Here is a 20,345-nt window from a genome sequence, read left to right on the forward strand (position 1 = left end):
CCCGCAACACCCAGTCAGCCATCATCAAAGCTGTACAGTTATGCAGGCTTTGCCACCTCTAAATGCCTACATTCCCCCCAACACACACACACACACACACACACACACACACACACACACACACACACACACACACACACACACACACACACACACACACTCTTGATATTTAACCATCAGAGCAGGACAATGACAATCCCAGCATTGTTAAGGGGAATCTAGTTTGCTATACTGTCTGACTTTCCCATTGTGTAAACGTCCTGGAATGTATGGCTGGGGTTCATTTTACCTCATTTATTTATTTTGACCACCATTCACTTGTTTTTGATAGTTAGGGTAATATCAGTTATGCTAATGCAAAATGCATCATTCAAGTTTCATTGCCTCTCAATGGAAGCTTGCAGCTGCAACTGATTTCCACTCAACTTTGTCTGCTCAATAAGATTGCTCTCATTAAACAAAGATAATCAAAATGTCATGCTTGGCGCCTTATCCATTTTCCACACACTTGCCACTGGCTTCAGATCACAGAAGTTCTTTGTTTTTCAATCAGTTTAGTCTAGGTGATCCTGCTGGAAATGCATTGTAATCAGTTGGACACTGCACAGCAAATTGACTAAATGCAACCAGGTCACTACAACAGCAAAGTGAACAAATGCATCCACATGATGATGATTATTCTAATTATAATTTTTTTTAACCTTTATTTAACTAGGCAAGTCAGTTAAGAACAAATTCTTCTTTACAATGACAGCCTACCCCAGCCAAACCCGGACAATGCTGGGCCAATTGTGTGCTGCACTATGGGACTCCCAGTCACTATTATCATGGGACTTTTAATTGTTTTATTCTGTGTAGTTACAGCATTCAACCCACATAATGCATAGTGCATTTAATGTTTAAGTAAATTATCAATCTAAAACGGTGATTATAATCTAACCGAAACCGAACCGGCCTCAAAAAGCACTAATCGCTCAGCACTATTGGTTAGTAAGTATACGGCCTGGCCCAACAGTTTGTCAGTCATCTAAATATTTACTGTCTGCCCTATTATCCCTATATCAACTCAATATATCTCTACTGTTGACCTCAATCTTTTGACTGGTTGATTGTTTGGTCGATAGGCTGTTAGTCGAACAAGATTATTTTGGGGTCGAGCAGTAGCAAATATATACAGTGCATTCAGAAACTATTCAGACCCCTAATATATTAAAAATAAAGAACATTAACTTATTTACATAAGTATAGGGGCGTCAGGTAGCCTAGCGCTTAGAGCATTGGGCCAGTAATCGAAAGGTTGCTAGATCGAATCCCCGAGCTGACAAGGTAACAATCTAACAATCTGTCATTCTGCCCCTGAACAAGGCAGTTAACCCATTGTTCCTAAAACCATCATTGTAAAAATAATTTGTTTTTAACTGGCTTGCCTATTTAAATAAAGGTGAAAACATACGTAGACCTTTTGCTGTGAGACTCAAAATTGAGCTCCAGTGCATCCTGTTTCAATTGATCATCCTTGATGTTTCTACAAATTGATTGTATTTGTATTTATTAGGGATCCCCATTAGCTGCTGCCAAGGCGGCAGCTACTCTTCCTGGGGTCCAAACATATTAAAGCACTTACATTACATAATAAACAAAAGAGAAAACAGTACATCATATAATATTACTCCACTACATATCTCCAATACAAAATGTTTAATACTAGCATACAACAATATCACAATGCATGCGTCTGTACCTTTGTGTGTGTCTCTTCACAGTCCTTATTCCATAAGGTATATTTTTACCTTTTTTTATCTGATTCTACAGCTTGCATCAGTTACCTGATGTGAAATAGAGTTCCATGTTGTCATGGCTCTATGTAGTGCTGTGCACCTCCCATAGTCTGTTCTGGACTTGGGGACTGTGAAGAGACCTCTGCTGGCATGTCTTGTGAGGTATGCATGGGTGTCCGAGCTGTGTGCAAGAATTTGACAGCTTGGTACATTCAGCTTGTCAACACCTCTTACAAAACAAGTAGTGATGAAGTCAATCGCTCTTCCACTTTGAGCCATGAGATTGACATGCATGTCATTAATGTTAGCTCTCTGTGTACTTTTAAGGGCCAGCCATGCTGTCCTGTTCTGAGACAACTGCAATTTTCCTAAGTCCCTCTTTGTGGCACCTCAAATAAAATGTTATTTGTCACATACACATGGTTACCAGATGTTAATGCGAGTGTAGCGAAATGCTTGTGCTTCTAGTTCCAACAATGCACTAATAACCAACGAGTAATCTAACCTAACAATTTCACAACAACTACCTTATACACACAAGTGTAAAGAGATGAAGAATATGTACATAAAGATATATGAATGAGTGATGGTACAGAATGGCATAGGCAAGATGCAGTAGATGGTATCGAGTACAGTATATACATATGAGATGAGTAATGTAGGGTATGTAAACATATAAAAAGTGGCATTGTTTAAAGTGGCTAGTGATACATTTTTTACATCAATTTTTCCAATATTAAAGTGGCTGGAGTTGAGTCAGTATGTTGGCAGCAGCCACTCAATGTTAGTGGTGGCTCTTTAACAGTCTAATGGCTTTGAGATAGAAGCTGTTTTTCAGTCTTTCGGTCCCTACTTTGATGCACCTGTACTGACCTCGCCTTCTGGATGATAGTAGGGTGAACAGACAGTGGCTCGGGTGGTTGTTGTCCTTGATGATCTTTATGGCCTTCCTGTGACATCGGGTGGTGTAGGTGTCCTGGAGGGCAGGTAGTTTGCCCCCGGTGATGCTGCTGCGCCTTCTTCACCACGCTGTGGGTGGACCAATTCAGTTTGTCCGTGATGTATACGCCAAGGAACTTAAAACGTACTACCCTCTCCACTACTGTCCCGTTGATGTGGATAGGGGGGTGCTCCCTCTGCTGTTTCCTGAAGTCCACGATCATTTCCTTTGTTTTGTTGAGTGTGAGGTTATTTTCCTGACACCACACTCCGAGGGCCCTCACCTCCTCCCTGTAGGCCGTCTCGTCGTTGTTGGTAATCAAGCCTGCCACTGTAGTGTCATCTGCAAACTTGATGATTGAGTTGGAGGCATGCATGGCCACGCAGTCGTGGGTGAACAGGGAGTACAGGAGAGGGGTTAGAACGCACCCTTGTGGGGCCCCAGTGTTGAGGATCAGCGGGGTGGAGATGTTGTTACCTACCCTCACCACCTGGAGGCGACCCTTCAGGAAGTCCAGTACCCAGTTGCACAGGGCGGGCTCGAGACCCAGGGTCTCGAGCTTGATGACGAGTTTGGAGGGTACTATGGTGTTAAATGCTGAGCTGTAGTTGATGAACAGCATTCTCACATAGGTATTCCTCTTGTCCAGATGTGTTAGGGCAGTGTAGTTGCGATTGCGTCGTCTGTGGACCTTTTGGGGCGGTAAGCAAATTGGAGTGGGTCTAGGGTGTCAGGTAGGGTGGAGGTGATATGGTCCTTGACTAGTCTCTCAAAGCACTTCATGATGACGGAAGTGAGTGCTACGGGGCGGTAGTCGTTCAGCTCAGTTACCTTAGCTTTCTTGGGAACAGGAACAATGGTGGCCCTCTTGAAGCATGTGGGAACAGCAGACTGGGATAAGGATTGATTGAATTTGTCCGTAAACACATCAGCCAGCTGGTCTGCACATGCTCTGAGGACGCGGCTGGGGATGCCGTCTCGGCCTGCAGCCTTGCGAGTGTTAAAACGTTTAAATGTTTTACTCACGTCGGCTGCAGTGAAGGAGAGTCCGCAGGTTTTGGTAGCGGGCTGTGTCAGTGGCACTGTATTGTCCTCAAAGCGAGCAAAGAAGTTGTTGAGTCTGTCTGGGAGCAAGACATTCTGGTCCACGACGGGGCTGGTTTTCTTTTGTTAATCCGTGATTGACTGTAGACCCTGCCACGTACCTCTTGTGTCTGAGCCGTTGAATTGCGACTCTACTTTGTCTCTATACTGACGCTTAGCTTGTTTGATTGCCTTGCGGAGGGAATAGCTACACTATTTGTATTCGGTCATGTTTCCGGTCACTTTGCCCTGGTTAAAAGCAGTGGTTCGCGCTTTCAGTTTCGTGCGAATGCTGCCATTAATCCACGGTTTCTGGTTTGGGAATGTTTTAATAGTTGCTGTGGGTACGACATCGCTGATGCACTTGCTAATAAAATCGCTCACCGAATCAGCGTATTCATCAATGTTGTTGTTTGACGCAATGCGGAACATATCCCAATCCACGTGATCGAAGCAATCTTGAAGCGTGGAATCAGATTGGTCGGACCAGCGTTGAACAGACCTGAGCGCGGGAGCTTCCTGTTTTAGTCTATGTCTATAGACAGGGAGCAACAAAATGGAGTCGTGGTCAGCTTTTCCAATAATCAAATTTAATTGTCACATGCACTGAATACAACAAGTGTAGTAGACCTTACAGTTGTCGTGCCTTTGTCATCATTAAAACGGAAAACTTTTTAATCAAATAACTCTGTAATTATTATTACGCGATTAAACTGATTAATCATGTAACTGTAATTAACTAGGAAGTCAGGGCACCAAGGAAAATATTCAGATTATAAAGTTATAATTTTCCTAATATAACTTTCAGATTTTTTAATATCTGATCACTTAGTCTTCGAATTAATGAATTATTATTTACCTCATGTTAGTCTCATTCCAAACGTCGTAAATTGTTGGTTATCTGCACAAACCCAGTCTTCACTGAGTCATCCATACATCAATTGTCTTAAATCATTTAATTACTAACTAAGTAATTCACAGATGCATAAACAAACAATAGATAGTTACAAGGAAATGATAACGGAGTTTCCCTAGTGGGATAAACCAGTATCGCGGCTTGGTGGACAAAAAGGGAAGTGGGGGTCTACTGAGATGAGACACTACAAAGTTGATAATTATAACAATTGAAATGCTAATCCTTTGCACATGAACGCTCACTCATTCGGGAACAATTGCAATCAATATATATATTTACACTCAGTGTGTCGTCGGGATCTCTGTTGAAAAGTTAGTTTCTGTTGGAGAGTATGTCCGCCCTCTCTCTCTTTCTGTCGTGGTTAGAATGGATAGTTCAGAGTGACATTCATTCATGTCGTTATAGAATAGATGTTTCGGCGGTTGTAGGTCTTCCCGTTCAATGATACCGAATTCCTAGCTGCAGACTAGTAATTCATATAAAATACTTGTTCTTATTCTGTCGGTATCGATAGTCTAAGAGTTTAACCACGTAGTATGGTTAAAAGATTCAGCCATCTACTCAAACTTTAGCTTATACTCAGGCTTATGGTCTCCTGTCAAACCTTGGCCCTCTCGTTATCGAGGTAAGCTGGTCTGGTGATAGAAAACCCGGGTGGGAGTTTTATTTGGAAGAGCAGAAAAGGGCCTGTCCCAGGACGCAACACCATAACTGTGCTCATGGGCGGTCCTCTGATTTAGTTAAACTCCAAAGGGAATTGGAGTTTCCTTCATTAAACAGTACAAAATCACATTACACAATTTCACAAACAGTATCATCCTCACTCATTCATCTTATACAACAATTAGATGTAAGCCTCATATCTGAGGCTATTGAATAAACAGCGTTATGGTAATGTGGCCGTATTGTTTCACAAAATTGTACCAAACGGACCAGTTCGTAGCTGGATTCTTCACCGATCTTTTACACCTTCTCAAGAAAACATAAATGTTGTTCGGACCTCAAGTTCTGTGAGGTGGAAGAAATTCCTTTGTTCTCTCTATGAAAACTCACTCTCTCTCTATACTGTGGCCATGAGGAGATAATCTCTTCCAGGAATTTACGACCTGAGGTCGCAGCAGCCTGAGTGTAGGAGACAGAGAGAGGCGGATGGTGCTCGCTGTACCCAAAGAGGGCAACGTCATGACACAGTGGAACACTTACTTACACGCCCTTAACCAAAAATGTGTTAAAGTATTTACTAAAATAAAAATTATAAAAAAATAGAAAACCATGTGTCGTGTCAACGTTTGTTGCTGGCATGTCATACCCAAGTTTGCTTATCTTACCAATGAAAAAGGAATTCAAGTAGTTGGCAATATCAGTATGTTTTGTGATGAATGAGCCATCCGGTTCAAAAAATTATGGAGCCGAGTTTGCTTTTTTCCCCAAAATGTCATTTAAGGTGCTCCAAAGCATTTTACAATCATTCTTTATTGCATTTTTTTCCTTGTAAAGTTTCTTTTTATTTAGTTTAGTCACATGATTTCTTATCTTGCAGTACATTTGCCAATCAGTTGGGCTGCCAGACTTATTTGCATTACCATTTGCCTCATCCTTCTCAACCATACAATTTTTCAATTCCTCATCAATCCAACGGGATTGAATAGTTTTACAGTCATTTTCTTAATGGGTCCATGCTTATTAGTAACTGGAATAAGCAATTTCATAAATGTGTCAAGTGCAGCGTCTGGTTTCTCCTCATTACACACCACAGACCAGAAAATATTCTTGGCATCATCAACATATGAATCACTACAAAACTTAAAGTATGACCTCTTATGCACTATATTAGGCCCAGCCTTTGGAACTTTGGTTTTATATTGTGATCACTACATCCTATGGATTTGGATACTGCTTTATACCATTTCTGCAGCATTAGTAAAGATGTGATCAATACATGTTGATGATTGCATTCCTGTGCTGTTTGTAAATACTCTTGTAGGTTGACTGACAACCTGAACCTGACGTTTTTTCTCGCGTGGGCAACTTGATGAGAGCCAGTCGATACTTAAATCACGCAGAAAATATACTTCTCTGTTGATACCAAATACATTATCAAGCATTTCACACATTATCCAGATACTGACTGTTAGCACTCGGTGGTCTATATCAGCTTCCCACACGAATGGGCTTAAGGTGAGGCAAATGAACCTGTAGCCATATTACTTCAACAGTATTTAACATGAGATCGTCTCTAAGCTTTACAAGAATGTGGTTCTGAATATACACCGCCCCTGTTGTCATTTGTCTTTTCGGTAGATGTTATAACCAAGTATTGCTACCACTGTATCATCAAAGGTATTATCTAAGTGAGTTTCAGAGATAGTCAGCATATGAATGTCATCTGTTACAAGCAAGTTATTGACTTTATGGACCTTGTTTCTCAGGCTGCATATGTTAATACGGGATATTTTTAGCACTTTTCTGGGTTGCTTGATTGTTTTTATTGCTTTACTGGGAAGCTTATCAGTAGACTTGCTCATGTTATTTATATTGGAGCTGATAGCCAGGGTGAGCTGCACACAATGGTCTTCCTACTAGAGCACACCGCCTCAGTGCTAACAGTGTAACTCTGGTTCATAGGCTCATGATTACTCCATACAATAGCTGTAGGATCAACAGAGGTAATTAGGGGGACAAATTAAGTTACTTACTGCCAACGCCAACGCCCCTAGGATAATGTACATTTGATGCAGCATTGTGACGACTCATTGTCACAACGGTAGGGATTAACTGAGCTAGTCTTGGGTCATTGATAAGTCATTGTTTCAACGCAGCCTTGAAATGCGTGGACAGAGTCCAGGAGCCAAGATGATTTGGAATGACTCCGTCATTCCTGTAGACTATCTTCTGTTTCCAGAAGGTGTCAAAGTTTTCTATAAAAGTGATTGCAGCAGAGCTACATTAATATTTTATCCAGATGTGTAATGCCAGTAGCCTGCTGAATCTTTCACACCCACAGCCCAACGATGGTACTGGACCTGAAATTATTGGCTGTTTTTTTTTTGAGTCTTTTAATGCTAAAATCAGTTCTTCAAAATCAATTTTTAGATGTTCCGAGCGAGCCCTCCTGCTGTCGTTTGACCCCACATGGACTACGACAGCATCAGCTCCCGGCATCTGTGGTAGAACAGTCGGAAGCAGCCTTGTGATGTCCTGTTCTCTTGCACCTGGGTAGCACAGGGTTTTTGCCTTGGGAACAGAGATGTTTCTCACCATAGAGCTGCCTATGATGACAGCTGGTGATGTTGAATGGGCCGGAGTCTCAAGCAGCCTCACGGTCTGATGAGAGTGGGAGCTCTGAGGATTTGAACCCGAGGTACAAGCCACCGGCGAGGGAGACAGAATAGAGGACGAAGACGCAGGTACCTCCGGATCCAGGGCGATTCTGGTCTGTGTCAGGTCCGGGCTTAACATCTTCAAGGAGACCCCGTTGCCAGGGGACACTTTCTTCGTCTTCCACTGCAAGTGACGTATCTCAGTGGCTGGTTGATTGGGTTGAGAACAGCTCTGTTCTCCAGGGAAGGGGGAGACCCCTTCGGGGATGGATCCCTGCTGAGCACCGGCCAGTCGGCTGTGGAGAGCCGACACGGCGGCGACAATTCCACCAGACTAGAGCGACGTCCGGCTACTGGGGTGGAAGAAAAAGTAGGCGGGCATGGATTCTCCAGTATTTTGTGTAGGTTTGCTACCTGCTTGCTAAGAGTAGCCACTTCACCCCTGTAGTCCTCTGCAAGCAAGCAGTTGCAACATTGAAAGTCAGCACGGTCCACATTGTCCCGGAACAAAGCAAAGTAAACACAGCTCCTGCAGAGCTGGAAATGTTCAATAGCGACCCCCATTTGAGGCCGCAGAGCCAGCTGGGCTTCCGTGTCTCTCCCCCATGCGGAATCTGGCAGGATCCCGGGACAGACAGCAATGCTCACTGCAACGAAGCCCAACAGAGCCGCAGGATTCAAAATAAAATCTAAGTATATAAAAACAAGATTTACAAGGAAACACTGTCAGCTTCACCAAAATAATAAACCGAGGTCTCTCGTTCAGCTATCCTTCAGTGTTCAGAAACAAACAACATACATTCACGCTCAGATGACGTCAGTGCTGATGTTTGGAATCCACCTGTGGTAAATTTGGTTATTGTAATTGATTGGACATGATTTCGAAAGGCACACACCTGTCAATATACGATCCCACAGTTGACAGTGCATGCCAGAGCAAAAACCAAGCCATTAAGTCAAAGGAAATGTCTGTAGAGCTCCGAGACAGGATTGTGTCGTGTCACAGATCTGGAGAAGTGTACCAAAACAACATTTCTGCAGCAATGAAGGTCCCCAAGAACACCGTGGCTTCCATCATTCATAAATGGAAGAAGCTATTCCTAAAGCTGAATGCCAAGAGCCACGTCTGGAGGAAACATGGCACCATCCCTTTGGTGACACATGGTGGAGGCAGCATCATGCTGTGGGGATGTTTTTCAGCGTCATGGACTGGGAGACTACTCAGAATTGAGGGAAAGATGAATGGAGCAAAAAGTACAGAGATCCTTGATGAAAACCTGCACCAGAATGCTCGGGACCTCAGACTGGGGGTGACGGTTCACCTTCCACCAGGACAATGACCCTAAGCACACAGCCAAGACAACGCAGTAGTGGCTTCGAGACAAGTCTCTGAATATCCTTGAGTGGCCCAGCCAGAGCCTGGACTTGAATCCGATCGAACATCCCTGGAGAGACCTGAAAATATCTGTGCAGCAATGCTCCCCATCCAACCTGAGAGCTTGAGAGGATCTGCAGAGAAGAACAGGAGAAACTCCCCAAATACAGGTGTGCCAAGCTTTCACTGTCATACCCAAGAAGACTCGAGGCTGTAATCACTGCCAAAAGTGCTTCAACAAAGTACTGAATAAAGGGTCTGAATACTTATGTAAATGTGATATTTACATTTCTAAAAACATGCTTTTGCTCTGTCATTATGGGGTATTGTGTGTAGATTGAGGACATAAAAAAATGTATCTATTGATGCTATAACGTAGGTAAAAGTCTAGGGGTCTGAATACTTTCCGATTGCTGTGTGTGTGGAGAGAATTATTTTGGCACACATGACACCTGTCTTATTCGCACCCATCTCCGTGAACTGATTCATTGCGGAGGCCGAGACTAATCCATTGCAGAAGCCACGGGGATGGCACAGTCCAAGACTAAGGGGATTGTGGCTGCACCATGCACATCTCTCTCCAGAATGCGCTCTGATGCCAATTTTTGCACATTCATTGCTTCTTAAGTTAATTGTGTGAATTGTTTGTTTTGATTGTCAGTGTCTATCAATTCCCCATTACATATACTCTATCACCAGTAGTATTTTTAGCGTTAATTCCGATAATTTCTCAACTACAATGTTTGTTTTGGTTACGGTAATGTCTCTTTAATTCCTTTAATATATTATTATTCGAGTCTTTTACTGTTCTCATTGTCGGAGGGGACATTTTGCAGAGCGCTCAACTATGCTACACTTGTGAGAGGAAGTTTTGATCCATTTCATTCCATTTACGAGTTTTGTCAATTTAGTCATTGTCTTTTGTTTTGGAGCGCTCCTGTCAATGTTGAGTAAGGACGTGCACCTGATTATGCGTAGAAGTAGGCCTACTTGGCCTGTGTGCAAATGTAGGCATATGAATGTGCCCATTTGGGGATCTGAGTATTTCTGAGTGTCTTATTAATGTGCCTTAACTAAAGCTCTGTGGAGCTTCTCAAAGTCATGTTTTCTTCACCTCAAATGGCAAGCAGTCTTTTTTTATATCCATTGAGACTGATAATAATTCCTCAACGTATTTGAAAAATCTTTTCAGCTCTCTCCCTTTCGATTACCACTCGGTGTGAAAGGGAGACATGTAATGCTCTGATCCAGTGGAAACATTACAATACGCCTACCTGATTATTAATTATCCCTTGCGCAAATAGTCTAAAGCTGTGTCTGTCCTGACACTGGCATATATTTTATACAATGTTGCAAGGTGCTTCAAGCCTGAACCAAGTTAGTAGTTGATATAATGTTTCAAGTTTGTTGCAGACAGGCCGTGCATAGCCAGTGTGACTTATAGGATATTTATTTATTTTTATCAGGATATTTTCTACCTGCAAATCAAAGTTTATTTGTCATGTGCACCGAATACAACAGGTGTAGACCTTACAGTGAAATGCTTACTTACAGGCTTTAACCAATGGTGCGGGGGGGAAAAAGTGTGTGTGTGTGTGTGTGTGTGTGTAGGTAAGTAAAGAAATAAAAGAACAGTAAAAATACATTTGAAAAAAGAGTAGCAAGGCTATATACAGACACCTGTTAGTCAGGCTTATTGAGGTAGTATGTACATGTAGGTATCATTAAAGTGACTATGCATATATGATGAACAGAGAGTAGCAGAAGCATAAAAAGAGGGGTTGGCGGGTGGTGGGACACAATGCAGATAGCCCGGTTAGCCAATGTGTGGGAGCACTGGTTGGTCGGGCCAATTGAGGTAGTATGTACATGAATGTATAGTTAAAGTGACTATACATATAAGATAAACAGAGAGAGCAGCAGCGTAAAAGAGGGGGGGGGGGGTCACACAATGCAAATAGTCCGGGTAACCATTTGGTTACCTGTTCAGGAGTCTTATGGCTTGGGGGTAAAAACTGTTGAGAAGCCTTTTTGTCCTAGACTTGTCACTCCGGTACCGCTTGCCATGCGGTAGTAGAGAGAACAGTCTATGACTGGGTTGGCTGGGGTCTTCCTCTGACACCGCCCGGTGTAGAGGTCCTGGATGGCAGGCAGGCAGCTTTGCCCCAGTGATGTACTGGGCCGTACGCACAACCCTCTGAGGCCGCGCAATTGCCGTACCAGGCAGTGATGCAACCGGTCAGGATGCTCTCGATGTTGCTGCTGTAGAAGCTTTTGAGGATCTCAGGACCCATGCCAAATCTTTTTAGTTTCCTGAGGGGAATAGGCTTTGTCGTGCCCTCTTCACGACTGTCTTGGTGTGTTTCGACCAATCTAGTTTGTTGTTGATGTGGACACCAAGGAATTTGAAGCTCTCAACCTGCTCCACTACAGCCCCGTCGATGAGAATGGGGACGTGCTCGGTGCTCCTTTTCCTGTAGTCCACAATCATCTCCTTGGTGTTGGTTACGTTGAGAGATAGGTTGTTATTCTGGAACCACCCGGCCAGGTCTCTGACCTCCTCCCTATAGGCTGTCTCGTCGTTGTCGGTTATCAGGCCTACCACTGTTGTGTCGTCTGCAAACTTAATGATGGTGTTGGACTCGTGCCTGGCCATGCAGTCGTGGGTGAACAGGGAGTACAGGAGGGGACTGAGCACGCCGCCCTGGGGAGCTCCAGTGTTGAGGGTCAGTGTTGCAGATGTGTTGCTACCTACCCTCACCACCTGGGGGAGACCCGTCAGGAAGTCCAGGATCCAGTTGCAGAGGGAGGTGTTTAGTCTCAGGTTCCTTAGCTTAGTGATGAGCTTTGAGGGTACTATGGTGTTGAACGCTGAGCTGTAGTCAATGAATAGCATTCTCACATAGGTGTTCCTTTTGTCCAGGTGGTAAAGGGCAGTGTGGAGTGTAATAGAGATTTCATCATCTGTGGATCTGTTTGGGAGGTATGCAAATTGGAGTGGGTCTAGGGTTTCTGGGATAATGGTGTTGTTGTGAGCCATTACCAGCCTTTCAAAGCACTTCATGGCTACGGACGTGAGTGCTACGGGTCTGTAGTCATTTAGGCAGGTTGCCTTTGTGTTCTTGGGCACAGGGACTATGGTGGTCTGCTTCAAGCATGTTGGTATTACAGACTCAATCAGGGACATGTTGAAAATGTCAGTGAAGACACCTGCCAGTTGGTCAGCACATGCCCGGAGCACACGTCCTTGTAATCCGTCTGGCCCTGCAGGCTTGTGTATGTTGACCTGTTTAAAGGTCTTACTCACGGCGGGTACGGAGAGCATGATCACACATTCGTCCGGAACAGCTGATGCTCTCATGCATGCCTCAGTGTTACTTGCCTCGAAGCGAGCATAGAAGTGATTTAGCTCATCTGGTAGGCTCGTGTCACTGGGCAGCTCGCGGCTGTGCATCCCTTTGTAGTCTGTAATAGTTTGCAAGCCCTGCCACGTCCGACGAGCGTCGGAGCCGGTGTAGTATGATTCAATCTTAGCCCTGTATTGACGCTTTGCCTGTTTGATGGTTCGTCGCAGGGCATAGCAGGATTTTTTTAAAGCTTCCGGGTTAGAGTCCCGCACCTTGAAAGCGGCAGCTCTACCCTTTAGCTCAGTGCGAATGTTGCCTGTAATCCATGGCTTCTGGTTGGGGTATGTACGTACAGTCACTGTGGGGACAACGTCCTCGATGCACTTATTGATAAAGCCAGTGACTGATGTGGTGTATTTCTCAATGTCATCGGAAGAATCCCGGAACATGTTCCAGTCTGTGATAGCAAAACAGTCCTGTAGTTTAGCATCTGCCTCATCTGACCATTTTTTTTATAGACCGAGTCACTGGTGCTTCCTGCTTTCATTTTGCTTGTAAGCAGGAATCAGGAGGATAGAGTTGTGGTCGGATTTACCAAATGGAGGGCGAGGGAGTGCTTTGTACGTGTCTCTGTGTGAGGAGTACAGGTGATCTAGAATTTTTTTCCCTCTGGTTGCACATTTAACATGTTGATAGATATTTGGTAGAACTGCTTTAATTTTCCCTGCATTAAAGTCTCCGGCCACTAGGAGAGCCGCCTCTGGGTGAGTGGTTTCCTGTTTGCTTATTTCCTTATACAGCTGACTGAGTGCGGTCTTAGTGCCAGCATCTGTCTGTGGTGGTAAATAAACAGCCACGAAAAGTATAGCTGAGAACTCTCTAGGTAAGTAGTGTAGCCTGCAATTTATCACAATATACTCTACTTTAGGCGAGCAAAATCTAGAGACTTCCTCAGATTTCGTGCACCAGCTGTTGTTATCAAATATGCACAGACCGCCCCCCCCTCGTCTTACCGGAGTGTGCTGTTCTATCCTGCCGGTGCAGCGTGTATCCCGCTAGCTGAATATCCATGTCGTCATTCAGCCACGATTCCGTGAAACATAGGATATTACAGTTTTTGATGTCCCGTTGGTAGGATATTCATGATCTTACCTCGTCTAGTTTATTGTCCAATGATTGCACGTTGGCGAGTAATATTGACGGTAACGGCAGCTTTCCTAGTTACCTTCTGCGGGTCCGGGCGAGGCATCCGGCTCTTCGTCCTCTGCGTCGCTTCCTTTTGCAATTAATTGGGATGTCTGCCCTGTGGGGTGTTTGGAGAATATCGTGTGAGTCCTGCTTGTTGTTGTTGAAGAAATCTTTGTCTAATCCGAGGTGAGTGATCGCTGTCCTGATATCCAGAAGCTCTTTTCTTCCGTAAGATACGGTTGCAGAAACATTATGTACAAAATTATTTACAAATATCGCGGGAAAAAACACATAATAGCACAATTGGTTAGGAGACCGTGAAACGGCTGCCATCTCCTCTGGCGCCATTTTGGCACACTGTAATGTTAAAATGTTTTGGCTTTATAGGCTATTTTTACATAGTTGCCAATGACAATAGAAGTTACTTTTTAGTTTTTTTCATCTGGATATAATCTTTATTAACCATATGACAATGATTTTTGAGATATGAAGGCGTTATTATAAATGAAATGAAACTGTTCCACAAGAATGTGCATATGAAAACCATAACTGGCACGCAGAAATGGTAAAGTAAATTGGCATTCCACATGAGAAAGTTTTCTGACTCGTCGTATAGCCTATTAACGGCTACTTCAGGAGAGTAATGGCAGAATATGCGGAAGACAGTAGGAGCAGGAGGATGGTCGGGACAGGTTATGTTTTTTTTCTTATTGTTATCTTGATCTTTGGCTCCCACTTAAGCCGACATTTGTGTCTTATTTCATCAAACAGTGAGCTTGAAGCATCAGAAAAGCTCAATGCATAAATAGTTGATTATTAAAACACATAGGTTATGTCTATATATGGAACAATACATGTTTTACATTTTCGACCAATCGATTGGTTTGTATTCTGGGACAGCCCTAATATCAACCCAGTGAGCAATGGAGAAACATGAATATTCTGTAGGTAGAATCTCCGAGTCTATTAGTTTCAATGTAGTTGGCCTGTGTCACATAAGATAGAACAGCTTGAATGATAGATGATATGGGAATGGAAGAGTTGTGTATGTTATGGAAGTTTCCTTGAAATGATGGACTTACATCTGTGGCGCAATTGAATATCCAATGTGTTTGGACTATGAACGTATGTCAATGTGGATGTGCTTGTTGTGTGTTCCAGCTATGCCCTGGCAGATGAGGCCTACCGTTCTCTGAGGGACCAGGATAAAGACCAGTGTATCCTCATCACAGGAGAGAGTGGAGCTGGAAAGACTGGTGAGACAAGTCCTCCACCAAACAAATGCAATAGGCCCACCATTTAATTGGGAGTTAACACTTACATTAATGTCATCAAACATGCACTATAATGGGTTAACATTGTGAGGGTAATCAACATTTACAACACTTACAAGCAACACTATTGGGGGTTCTTAAATGTACAACACAAGCACAGGAGGTTGGTGGCACCTTAATTGGGTAGAACGGGCTTGTTTTAATGACTGGAACGGAATCGGTGGAATGGTATCAAATACATGAAACGCATGGTTTCTGGTTTTCATTCCATTTTGTTTCATTCCATCCATTATCAGCTGTTCTCCCCTCAGCAGCTTCCTGTGCACACAAGATAGCCTGCAAACAATAGGCTCATCATTTTATGAGCTCACATTTGCGAGGAATCAACTGTGTTAGTAAAAAATTGCAGTACATCAATTCTACTGTTGTATTGTAACACTGTTACAAAATAACATCAACACTTCTTTCAAATGTACAACACAAGGGTTAAGTGATCTTGAGACTTCTAGATAAGGGCTGTTCTGTTTGCAGCGTTTGAGAACAGTGGTTCCCAAACTTTTTATAGTCTCGTACCCCTTCAAACTGTCAACCTCCATCTGCGTACCCCTCTAGCGCCAGGGTCAGCACACTCTCAAATGTTTTTTTTTGCCATCATTGTAAGCCTGCCACAAACACACACTAGTTTTTGGGAGTTTTTGGGAGGTGACAAAGAGCTCTTATAAGACCAGGGCAAAAAATAATAATAATCTATATTTTTGCTCTTTATTTAACCATCTTGCATATAAAACCTTATTTGTTAATTGAAAATTGTGAATAACTCACCACAGGTTAATGAGAAGGGTGTGCCTGAAAGGATGCTCATAACTCTGCAATGTTGGGTTGTATTGGAGGGAGTCTGTCTTAAATCATTTTCTACACACAGTTTGTGCCTGAATTTAGTTAGGGCCAAGAATCCACTCTCACATAGGTACGTGGTTGCAAAGGTCATCAGTGTCTTAACAGCGTGATTTGCAAAGGCAGGATACTCTGAGCGCAGCTCAATCCAGAAATCAGGCAGTGGCTTCTGATTAAATTAAATTAAATTTTCACAGAACCGCTTGTTGCAACTTCGATGAGGCTCTCTTGTTCATACACTGCTCAAAAAAATAAAGGGAACACTTAAACAACACAATGTAACTCCAAGTCAATTACACTTCTGTGAAATCAAACTGTCCACTTAGGAAGCAACACTGATTGACAATAAATTTCACATGCTGTTGTGCAAATGGAATAGACAACAGGTGGAAATTATAGGCAATTAGCAAGACACCCCCAATAATGGAGTTGTTCTGCAGTTGGTGACCACAGACCACTTCTCAGTTCCTTTGCTTCCTGGCTGATGTTTTGGTCACTTTTGAATGCTGGCGGTGCTTTCACTCTAGTGGTAGCATGAGACGGAGTCTACAACCCACACAAGTGGCTCAGGTAATGCAGCTCATCCAGGATGGCACATCAATGCGAGCTGTGGCAAGAAGGTTTGCTGTGTCTGTCAGCGTAGTGTCCAGAGCATGGAGGCGCTACCAGGAGACAGGCCAGTACATCAGGAGACGTGGAGGAGGCCGTAGGAGGGCAACAACCCAGCAGCAGGACCGCTACCTCCGCCTTTGTGCAAGGAGGAGCACTGCCAGAGCCCTGCAAAATGACCTCCAGCAGGCCACAAGGTTACTAACTTTTTTCGTGGATAAGCCAACTAGGCTCGTAATTTAACAATTTTATTTGTATTTACGGAATACAAGTTTGTTATTAATGCACATGAAAGTTCACATGTTCCAGAAGATATTTCTGCCCCCAAAAATGTTTACGTTCAAATGCCTCTCCTGTGAAGTAGTGACGTGTGACATATGCCTAGCTTCCTGAAACGAGTCACAAATGTACATGCAGGCATGGCAAAACAATAGTGTAAAGACAAAGCGACTGACTAATGGAAACAAACTCTGACGATAAAATAGAAGTTAGACAAAACAATATAAACGGTGGCAACTCTTTAAATATACCTTCATTTTATGTTTTGCCATGTTGTGCTGTCAACTTGTATTAACCTATGTTTTAATCATGGAAAGTGTTCTATAGGTAAAGATTAACTGTAAAAAATCACATATGCTACACAGAAGCATGGAAGAATGGTATTTGGTGGCTAGTTATAGTTAATTTGGCAGATGTGATTCCCAGTTGCTGGCCATATTGAATTGGCAGGGAAATCTCCATGCTCCCTAATATATGATGATGATATCACCATCACACCCTGTCCCTTCCTCTGACATCAGTTAAATTGAAAGCTTCTCTTCATTTTCTTCGTTGGTTTTGTGTTACAGCACTTACCAAAGCTATCAGAAGCCGACTTCACATAACATTGTGGTCTACTGTTCCTCTTTTATAAGTTTCATTCTTCTCTGCCTCTAACCAAACTGTTTCTAATTGCTGGTGTATTAACACACTTTCATTCAATAGTACAGTGCTCTGGGTGATGTGGCTTTGAGAATCTGACATGATATAACCAAGTAACATACCAATTATCTTTTAGCTGTTGGAAGCCCCATTTGTGCTATCCTTTTGTGTTGGAATTAATACAATAATAAAATTCTCAGAGGTTCTAACCATTCTATTATTCAAATTATTTTGCTGGCACGGCACTTCTCATCTGGAGGCTGGAGTCAAACTGCAGTACACGTGCCTGCCAGGTGAAGTGGGCTACTGGGTGAATTACAAACATGTTGTCAATCCAGTTGACTCTCCATTTGGTTCCCATTTAAACTCTCTACAAGTGGCCTTCATCCCACTAAGAAAAGACAGAACTACTTAAATGTTATGTTTATACCAGCATATATCCCACAGCCCTGAAACCGTTCTGTGGTTAACTGGTGCTGTGATTACAAGGCCTTGGATTATCTGTCACTGCAAGGCCAATGTTAACATCCTAATTACTTTGATACAGAACATTAATGTTAGTCAAGTGGTGTCACATTGTTCAACATCATTAATTAGTCACCTTAGCAATGATGCAGTGCTGGCAGAGGTCAGAGTTCACTAGTGTTTTTATTTAACTCCTTTTCTCCCTCAAATGCAAAACAAACCATTTTTGTCTAATGAAGTCAAGTGCTGCCACATAACTTTCTACAATTTGCTGACATCAGTGTACAGGACATTACAACCACACCATTTGTTTTGGGGTCTTTCTTCCTCCTTTGTCAGGGGGGGGGGGCGGTGTTCTACAGTAAATACTGGAATGTATGTGTGCCAACCACTCATGGGTTTAAAGTCCCAATCCAGGAAATGAATCAGCAAAGCCAGGGCAATGAGATGAGTTAGGATTTGGGGTAATCTCAGTAGGTTTACAGGGGGTAGATGAGGCTGATGAAAATGGGTCTGGGTTTGGGGTGACCCTAATGCTATTCAGTCCAATTCATTACGGAGTCACCTTGTGAAGAAGTAGTCTTTTATTTGTTAATGCATTTTTCAGAGGAGGTCTAATTTATTTATCGTACTGCCTTGAGTGCAGTGCCTGACAGGAGTGTTTCAGTGCATTTGTTTCTGAGCATCCCTGAGCGTCATCAGATTTGCAGAAGTATTAAATTGAACTCGCATACCTGACCTCACACACATTTCTGCAGATTTGAATGGTTGAAGAGTCCCACTAGCAAGTAGTTCCTTTTCAAACCAGCTGAATCTTTTGTCATTTGGAAAACATGTAAACATTATCTTTGTATGAAAGATTTGATATTTGTGAGAGAGTAAAAAGTAGTCACTAACTGTATGTGTCATACAATACCTTTATGATCTAGAGAATACCTCAACAGTATGATGGTTATAAGTGTTTCTAATTTGTAACTTTTGAGATTTGTTCCTTTTGAGATTGAAAAACATGATTATAGCGGACTGTGGGCTTACTCACTGTAAGGTTTGTTAACGATACTATCCTCTGTCAGGGGTATTCAACTCTTAATAACCTACAAGGTCCGGAGCCTGCTGGTTTTCTGTTCTACCTGACAATGAATTGCACAATGGGTCCCTGATTAGAGGGTAACAATGAATAAAGCAGTGGAACTGGCTTCCAGGTCCAGAGTTGAGTTCGAGGGCTCTATGTTGTTTAATTATTGTACGTAATTTCTAGGATCCTTCAACTCTTGTGCTGATTTCCTGCTTTCCCCTTACCCGCTCTTTCCTAACTATCTATATTTAAGGGTTGTCAAAGGCCCTCTTAAGATTTCCTCTCTGCCTTTGTCTCTCGCTTTTTGCTTTCTGGGTCACAGTCCGCTGCAGACCGTCAGTCATCTCATCGGCTAGGGATGTTCTGGAGTCTGGACTGAACATTACACTAATACTACAAACCATGTAACGTTTAGCATAATGCTTTCTGTCCTGAGAAGAGGCTGATTCGGGAGCATTTCATATTCATATCAATGCACATAAACTCAAAGTTGCACAGATTCTAACCCCATCTTTTAAAACGCTGGGTCTGGGTACATGTTCTCATACAGTACCAGTCAAAAGTTTGGACACACTTACTCATTCAAGGGTTTTTCTTTATCCAGCATGACAATGCCACCAGCCATATTGCTCGTTCGGTGCATGATTTCCTGCAAGACAGGAATGTCAGTGTTCTGCTATGGCCAGCGAAGAGCCCGGATCTCAATCCTATTGAGCACGTCTGGGACCTGTTGGATCAGAGGGTGAGGGCTAGGGCCATTCCCCCCAGAAATGTCCGGGAACTTGCAGGTGCCTTGGTGGAAGAGTGGGGTAACATCTCACAGCAAGAACTGGCAAATCTGGTGCGGTCCATGAGGAGGGGATGCACTGCAGTACTTAATGCAGCTGGTGGCCACACCAGATACTGACTGTTAATTTTGAACCCCCCCCCCCTTTATTATTCAATTTCTGTTAGTCACATGTCTGTGGAACTTGTTCAGTTTGTCATTTGTTGAATCTTATGTTCATACAAATATTTACACATGTTAAGTTTGCTGAAAATAAATGCTGTTGACAGATAATGTTTCCTTTTTTGCTGAGTTTAGTAACCAAAAAAGTTTAAAACAAATCTATTTCAGATTCTTCAAAGTAGACACCCTTTGATGACAGCTTTGCCCACTC

General features: G+C 43.0%; 1 protein-coding gene across 5 annotated transcripts in view; it reads left to right on the forward strand.

Annotated features, from left to right (window-relative positions):
* Positions 1–20,345, forward strand: part of LOC139546645 (unconventional myosin-Ib-like) — a 144,489-nt gene that overhangs the window by 56,699 nt on the left and 67,445 nt on the right. For all 5 annotated transcript variants that reach the window (XM_071355261.1, XM_071355262.1, XM_071355264.1 and 2 more), the window contains exon 4: positions 15,109–15,203. In XM_071355261.1, coding sequence (XP_071211362.1) covers positions 15,109–15,203 — 95 coding nt within the window. The remainder of the gene's footprint in view (positions 1–15,108; positions 15,204–20,345) is intronic.

Source organism: Salvelinus alpinus, chromosome 20 (genome assembly GCF_045679555.1).
Source record: "Salvelinus alpinus chromosome 20, SLU_Salpinus.1, whole genome shotgun sequence".
Classification (NCBI taxonomy): domain Eukaryota; kingdom Metazoa; phylum Chordata; class Actinopteri; order Salmoniformes; family Salmonidae; genus Salvelinus; species Salvelinus alpinus.